This window comes from Palaemon carinicauda, chromosome 37 (genome assembly GCF_036898095.1).
Source record: "Palaemon carinicauda isolate YSFRI2023 chromosome 37, ASM3689809v2, whole genome shotgun sequence".
Taxonomy (NCBI): domain Eukaryota; kingdom Metazoa; phylum Arthropoda; class Malacostraca; order Decapoda; family Palaemonidae; genus Palaemon; species Palaemon carinicauda.
Genome location: NC_090761.1, coordinates 6,196,739 through 6,205,514, shown reverse-complemented (window position 1 = coordinate 6,205,514; position 8,776 = coordinate 6,196,739). Strand labels below are relative to the sequence as shown.

The window sequence follows — 8,776 nt, the reverse complement described above, 5'->3', positions numbered from 1 at the left end:
TTAACCTAATTACACAGGGCCAGTCACAAAAGCCAATTGATTTTCATAGTATACCGGTACTCACATATACACGGCACTTCTTATAACTTAAACAACAGTAATTCCAATATTTGAACAAACACTATTCATATTTGAGAGAAAACACCATGCTTGTTTGAGAGGATACACTATGCACACAGGAGAGGAAAAACTATGCAGATCGGAGAAGATATATGCAGTTGCTGGATAGATGCTGGTGAGAGGGCTGTCGGACAATGGCTATTTCTAAGGGTCAGGCTGGATCTCTCTGGTTGTTATGCATTGCTAGGCCCTATATATATTATCTTAAGTCACTCTAGAAACTTCTAGTAAATCAGTCATGTAGCGTGGGGGCATGAATTGAAATACAGTTAAGGGAATGACGACAGTCTAATGTAATTTACATACCTTTGCTTAATCCTAGCTGAGTGGAACTCCCCTTACGAGCTATCTATACATCTCTTAGATACACAAATGAAATATGTGAATAAAATAATCAACTCGCATGGAGACCAGCTTCGTAAGAATATATATATAAATATATATATATATATATATATATATATATATATATATATATATATATAAATATATATATATATATATATATATGCATATGTATATGTTGATAGATTGATAGATAGAACTATGAATGAATAGAATGAAAACAACGTAAAAAAACAGCCTTTGACAAAATAAGCAATCTAAAGTTTAAGGCATTCACTCAAGCAAATAACAGATGCATTGTAAAACAATGCTGCTTTCGATAGCAAACCTCCTGGCTGGGCTAATGGAGATGTATTCTGGGTTTATGCCTTAATACCACTTCAGGAGATCGAGCGTGAAGAAAATCTTAGCTTTGTGCAACTAACGGGTCACGTCGGCGAATATTGGAGGCAATGATGGAGGTCTTGTAGGTGGGGAAATGGCTGCCCATAAGAACGTCATCTTTGGTCATCAGGTTCTTTTTAGGCAAAATATCAACATCGGTTATGACTGCGCATACAGGTTTGGTTAAGCGTCATACCCCAAGAGAATGAAGTAGGTTCACCTCACTAGAAGAGCCGTCTGTAGTAGGATGCATTCCCCTGAGGGAGAACATCTTTTGCCCCTCCCCCCCCCACCATGGTTGTTAAGAAAGCTGAAAAAGTTTGGCAATCTGGGTGGCTGGCGATGGTGAGTACTGCTCCAGGAGGTATTTTTTTAGGGTGTCATACGATATTGGGGTGTCCCCTTGCTCCCAAACCCAATTGGAGATTTTCTGGAGAGTGTTCTTGGTTATCGCCGGGAGAGCATAGTCTGCTTTGGTGCTTGACAGAGTCACGCTCTAGATGCGAGACTGGACTTCAGCACACTGAAACCAGCTGAATGCTTCTTCATTGGTAAAGGGAGGCAGTTTCATTGAGGTGGCATGTGCTGAAGAGGCAGGTTTGGTGGGCAGCATCTTTAAACAGTAGGACACAGCTTTGAGGGGCAAGCAGGACCTAGTTGTCAGTCACTCCGCAGGTCACCAATGTGCGAAGGAGCAGTTAAGTTGTAACTGAGAGGCGAGTTGAATGAAACTAAATTTTATTTAACAATCATCGAGTGTATATACAACAACTTGCAAAGAAGAGCGTCGCAAAAATTCAAACATAATAAGACATGAGCTAGCATGATAACGCAGGTTGCTCTATTAACAGTGCAGGGAAAAGCGAGTGATAAGATAGAAAATCAAAACCGTTACAGTGTATGAGCGCATATGAAACACTTGTAGTATAAGACAATCTAACTAACTAGTTTAAGACATTTGACTTCTCTTGGGGAGGTAATAAGCCTCAGTGCATGTCACTATTATTGAAACTGATAAAAAGAGAAAGAAGATATGGTATGCATTATAAGTAAACAAAGTGTTTAAAACAATATATAAGTTACTGAACTGTACATTCATACTACAGCATGAAGCTACATCCTAATACTGTATAAGCATATGGTTATGTGGTGTAAATGCCTAGTATCATTTATGCATCGTTTATCCAGGCAAGTTGCAATACTTACTGTACTTTGCTACGTTTCCAGTCCATTTATTCTCTTTTCACAAGATGTATAACTTCTTTAACAATTTCTTGTTACAATTTTCAACCCTCATGATGGTCTGGAAATGTGACACATTGATCAGCCACTTTTCATATTGATAATCCCTAAATACTTCCAGAAGTACAAAAAATAATTTAGCTGTCTTCTGAACATTACTGATCAGATATTATTGACAGAAATCTTTTGAGAGAATACTAGGCTGAAATGCTAGTTATTCAAACAACCTTTCAATAAGTACCATCAAGTGTTGCGTGGTAATGTAGTACTCACATTAGTCATAATGGTCTCTTCAAAGACCACAAATATAACCCAGGGAAAGGTTTAAGTAATAACTAAAAGGTAAGGCGTGAAATGGGGCACATACACGCTTACATAGTACTTTTCCTTCTTATCATCTTTCTCTTTTTGATGATACAGTTTGAAAAGACCATCTTTGATGGGCTATTCAGTTCCAATTGTGGTGATTCTCATTCGATTCTCATTAACTCAGAGATTTCTTTTCCATACTTTATATGCTAGGAACCTATGGAGTAACCTTGCTTTTCATTTTCATTTCCACAATATATGGCCTCATATGAAAATGCAGTTAATGTGGTGAAGGGAGTTGTGCATCGCCATAATCAGCAAACCTATATTAGTCAGACCCATTCATACTGGGTTGGTTTGCTGTGAGTGATCAAACAAAAGATTCCCACTATCACCTGCCCCCAGTGGCCAGCGTGGTGATGAAAACTGGCCAAACCCTAGACATGAATCACCAAAAGGATATACTTCAGACGTTTGCCCTGCAGTGGAATAGAAACGGCTGCATTTGTTCCTATTATATATATATATATATATATATATATATATATATATATATATATATATGTATGTATGTATAAATATATATATATATATATATATATATATATATATATTATAATATAAATACGATAAATTTTGAACATTTAGATGTGTTTTCTCATATTGTAATAACCCATATATGTTAATGCCTTAATGTCTGGATTCTCTTATCGACCTCGGGATCAGTGACCCAAGGCGGAACCACTCAAAGACAATAGCTTCTGGCCAGCCGGAAATCGAAACATAATCAGGGAACTTGGCATGAACGGTGACTTACCATTTAGCCACGAAGAAACATAAAAGTCGATATACATATGTATATACATATATATATATATATATATACATATATATATATATATATATATATATATATATTTACATAACATATATATATGTATATATATATATATATATACACATATATATGTAAATATATATGTATATATACATATATGTCTATACATATACATATATATATATATATATATATATATATATATATATACATATATATTTACATATATATGTGTATATATATATATAATTTATATATATATATATATATATATGTGTGTGTGTGTATAAATATGTATATATATCTATACACACACACACACACACATATATATATATATATATATATATATATATATATATACAGTATACATATATATATATAAAGATAGCTACAGTAGATAGATAGATAGATATATAAATAAAGGAATATGTTTTATTGAGTATAAAAATGCAGAAAAGTTTGGAAATTGATATTTGCATAAAAAATGTGTACACTAGACAACAGATGGCAGTACCGCTTGGCGTAGTCAGTAGTCGCCAAGGATAATGTACCGAAAAATTATATTTAGTACATGGATGTCTAGCGTGAGTCGAGTATATAAAGCCCCACAACGGTGATTTTCGGCGGAGTCGCAACAAACAAGTGATAATAAGTGTATCAAGTTTTTAAGGAATATATGGTAATGTATTGTTTATCCATTTGGACGTTTTCTTGTGGGATGTAACGTTGGTTGCCACTAACTGTTTGATGTTACTACAGTGTATTATATGTTGTGATTATGTAAAGCTTTGCGACTTGGGTATTATACGGTAAACTGCAGAAATTAGTGATTAGTAGTCTTGATGAAGTGCTGTTGTGTAATGCGTTTGTTATTGGTTTAATGTTCTGTTTGTGTCTTTAATTTCTTTACTAATTGTTATTAAAGTACATTTTAAGTTATTATGGGTTATCACTGTTTCCTGATATATTCTGCTCGTAAATCCTTAGTATAAGAGATTTTGTTTTCTTATGTTACATGGGGGCCTGTCGAACGAAACCCGAACGTATCCCTATTAACTTATCCTCGGTGTTAGCTCATTTTTGCCAACCGTTAAATTACGTATCCCTACTGTTAATTGCTTTTTAGCACTTCCATATACTTTAAAGAGGGGGGAGAGTTGTGATAGTGTTAGCGCTATATTTGTCTTGCTGTGTTATTTTGAGCAGGTTATTAAAGATGTTTGATTTGAAAGATTTCATACGTAGTCCTAGTGGTGAGAAGTTAGAAGGTATAACTAAAATAGACTGGATTGTTCTAGCTAGGTACTATAATGTAGAAGTATCAGAATCTGCAAGGAAGCAAGAAATCTCAAATAAAGTAAGTGAGGCGCTAATGACTTTAGAAATTTTGTCTGATAAGGAAGCGTTGTTACTAATGAATTGGGAAAAGGAAGAAGCTGATAGCCAGCAAAGTGCTAGTGATAATAATACAGAGGATAGTAAAAGTGAAGAGGAAGGTGCCAAAGCCGTACGTGAAAAAACCAAGTCACTTAAGGTCAAACCAAAAAAGTCTAAACTTGTTTATGAAGGGATGAGTGTTGAGCAGATGCAGATTCATTTGCAAATAGTTAGATTGGGAAATGAGAAAGCTGTAGAACTTAAAAGATTAGAAGCTGAGGTTGAGCAAAAGAGAATAGAACTAGAGATAAAGAAAATTGAAGTTGAAGGAAAGTCCAAAGTAGCACTAAAGTCATTTCAGGTAGACAACGCAGTAAAAGTGTACCCATTTTTGTTGAGAATGAAGTAGATTCTTTTTTTTTACAATTTGAGAAAGTAGCAGAACAGCGTGAATGGCCGAGAACGTCGTGGAGCACGTTGGTTCAAACCTCTTTTCGAGGAAAGGCTAGGGAAGTATTTGCTGCCTTATCTTTGGATGATTCTAAGGATTATGAGAGAGTTAAATCTGAGGTTTTGAAAGCTTATGAATGGGTGCCTGAGAGGTATAGAGAGAAGTTCAGAAGCTGGATAAAAAGAGATGGTCACACTCATATGGAGTATGCACGGGAACAACGCCTGTGGTATGATAGGTGGATAAATGCCAGAGAAGTTAATGGTGATTTCGGTAAACTTCAGGAACTTATCTTGCTTGAGCAATTCAAGGATGGTATTAATCCACTTATTAAAACATATTTGGATGAACGTGATGTAGATAATGTGGATGAAGCCACTAGGTTGTCTGATAATTACGCATTGACCCATAAGCTGTATCATACTGACGTCACTCCTAAAATTGGAAGGAACAGAGTGTGGGAAGAGCGTCAAAATTACAAGGCACAAGGTAAGACTACGAGTTCACAGGTATCATCAGGGGGAGTTTATAATAAATCCTTTAATAGAGGTTTTAGAGGGGCAAGTCAAAATAGTTATGGTCCTAGTGTTAGTGCTGGAAAAGCAGGATCCAGTGGAAATGATCAGTTTACACCCAGTTATCAAAATGTAGGCGAAAATTTTAGAGATTTTGTATGTTTCAGTTGTGGCAAACCAGGACACATCAGTAGGAGTTGTCCACATCGCACAGAAAACCGTCCAATTCAAGTGGTAAATAAAGTTAAAGATAAACCTGTACATTCTAAGAAGGATGATCATAAACCTGAAAATACTATTGCATTGTTAAATCAACCGCAAGCATGTGGTGACATTAGTCCTTGTTTGTTTGCTTCTCCCCTTAGGCCAGGTAAGAGGTACGGTAACAATAGCATTGATAATAATATATGTAATGTTGATGAGAATATTGGTTACAAAATGGGTAACAATTGTGTTCAAAATGTTAATAATGTTGGTTATGTTGAGACTAATGTAAAAGAAAATAGAATGGCACTTCCTGAAGAGAGTACCAAATCCAAAGGTACTGAATTGTATGACCCTTTTATGGGAGAAGGTTGGTTACACCTCCCTTGTGTTGAAAAAAAGTAAGTAAGGTGGTTAAGAGATACCGGAGCGGTACAGTCTGTAATGGTAAGAAATATGTATGACCAGTGGAAGGATACTGGAGAGTATGTACTTCTGCGTGGGTTTGGTCCTGAATTCTCGGCTCCATTAGTAGAAGTAAAGTTGGAAACTCCGTTAATTTCGGGTTTTGTTAAAATTGCTTTGGTGAGAGAAATCCCAGTGTCGGGAGTAGAGTTAATTCTTGGAAATGATTTATGTGGAAACAAAGTTTTTGGTAGCAGTAATCCAATTTTGACAGAAAAACCCTCTAATTCTTCATCTATTACAGAAGTTGAATGTACATTTCCAAACATATTTCCTGCTTGTGCAGTTACTACAAGAAGTAAGAGTACCGAAGGAAAGGTAAAGGATGACGACTGTTTGGATTTACAAAACTTGTTTAAAGACAGTCCAGAAACACAAGTAAAGTCAGTACTCCTTTGCGAATGCTGAAAGTTAATAAGGAAGAATTTGTTAAATCTCAAATTGAAGATGAGAATTTGAAGGTAATAAGAGATAATGCCCTTGTTGATATAAATGATATCGAGAAGGAAGGCAAGTGTTACTTTGTTAAGGATGGAATCCTAATGAAGTTTAAGAGTAGAAATGTTAATGATGTTGTAGAACAAGTGATTATTCCAAATAGTTATAAGAATTTTGTTCTAGGTATTGCTCATGACAGTAGTTATTCTGGTCATTTAGGTATAAACAAAACTTATGAGAAATTATTGAGGTATTTTTATTGGCCTAAGATGCACAAAGATTGTAGTGAATATTGTAAAAATTGCGATTTATGTCAAAAAGTAGGCAAAGCTCAACATGACCCTAAAGTGGTGCCATTGCAACCCGTTGAAGTTCCAGGTGAACCCTTTGAAAGACTGGTTTTGGATTGTGTGGGACCTCTTCCTAGGTCTAGTAAAGGCAACGAGTATTTGCTGACAATTATGTGTAGTGCTACCAGATTTCCAGAAGCTATTCCTTTAAGAACTGTGAGTGCTGATAAGATAATAGAAGCGCTTAATAAGTTCTTCTCGCTGGTTGGTTTGCCAAAAGAAGTACAAACTGACCAAGGAACCAACTTTACGTCTAAAAAGTTTGCATCATTTTTAGCCTGTCAGAATATTAAGCATTGCTTATCATCTCCTTATCACCCACAGAGCCAAGGAGTGGTCGAACGATTTCATCGAACCTTCAAAACCATGCTTCGCACGTACTGTTGTGAAAATGAAAAGGAATGGGATGTCTTCATACCAATGTTGCTATTTGCCGTTCGTGATAGCGTACATTCATCGTTGGGGTATTCTCCTTTTCAGTTAGTATATGTCCATCAGGTAAGGTCGCCCATGGAGGTGATAAAAAATCAATTGATTTCAGATGAAAAGAATTCTATCACTTTACAAGAAATGAAGGAAAAAATAAAGAAAATATGGAAAGTAGCACATGAGAATCTCGAAATGGTACAAGAAGGGATGAAAAGAAACTACGACAAAAAGGCTGCAAAACGTGAACTCGACATCGGAGACAAGGTTCTAGTGTATCTCCCTACATCTGGTAAGGTTTTTAACCAGAAGTATATAGGACCTTGCACGGTGAAAGAAAAAGTGAGTGATAACTATCGAATTCAATTTCCTACAGGACGAAGGAAAGTTAAAACTTTCCATATTAACAAGTTGAAAAGGTATAATGAATCCAGTGGAGTGTTGTCAATTGCAAAAGAGGATGATGAAAAAGATGTTGAAGGAGAATTTGAAGTTAGGATAAAAAATACTGAGTATTTGAGGGATTATGAAAAATTTAGTAAATTATGTATTCATTTATCTGATGAACAGCAGCAGGATTTTAAAGTGCTTATTAAAAACTTTTCAGATCTGTTTTCAGACCATCCAAAAAGGATAAAAGGAGTACAGCATAAAATCAGGTTGAGAGAGGAGACTCCAATAAGTCAGCGTCCGTACAGAATGTCAGAGGCAACAACAACAGTTAAAGACCGTAGTTGCTTATTTGCTGAAACACGGACTAGCAGAGGAAAGCCATAGTGAATGGGCTAGCCCATGTATTCTAGTCGACAAACCTGACGGAAGTGCAAGAATGTGTACAGACTATCGAAAGGTAAATAATGTAACTATAAAAGATTCATATCCCATGCCCAGAGTAGAAGATATAATTGATAATGTAGCAAAGTTTCCTTTTTTAAGTAAAATTGATTTATTGAAAGGATACTATCAAATTGAGTTAGACAAAAACAGTAGGAATATTGCTGCATTTGTTACACCCCATGGACTTTATAACTATAAGGTAATGCCATTTGGTTTATGTAATGCACCTCTGACATTTCAACGTCAAATGAATTATATCTTAAAGGATCTCGAAGGTGTATTTGTTTATTTAGATGACATTATCATAGTTGGAGAAACCTGGGAAGATCACATAAAAAAAGTATGATGTTTTTAAGAGGTTATTAGAGTTCAATGTTACGATAAACCTTGCAAAGTGTGAATTTGGAAAAACTACTGTTCAATATTTAGGACATGAAATAGGAAGTGGCCACGTGAGACCTGTTGATTGTCA

General features: G+C 35.5%; 1 protein-coding gene across 1 annotated transcript; it reads left to right on the top strand.

Moving 5' to 3' along the window:
* The first annotated feature begins 2,658 nt into the window (after positions 1-2,658).
* On the top strand, positions 2,659-6,504 carry LOC137629190 (uncharacterized). Its single transcript, XM_068360450.1, has 4 exons — positions 2,659-2,762; positions 4,448-4,979; positions 5,051-5,961; positions 6,498-6,504. Exons 1-4 carry the CDS (start codon positions 2,659-2,661, stop codon positions 6,502-6,504), a joined length of 1,554 nt encoding a protein of 517 aa, XP_068216551.1.
* The last annotated feature ends 2,272 nt before the right edge of the window (positions 6,505-8,776 follow it).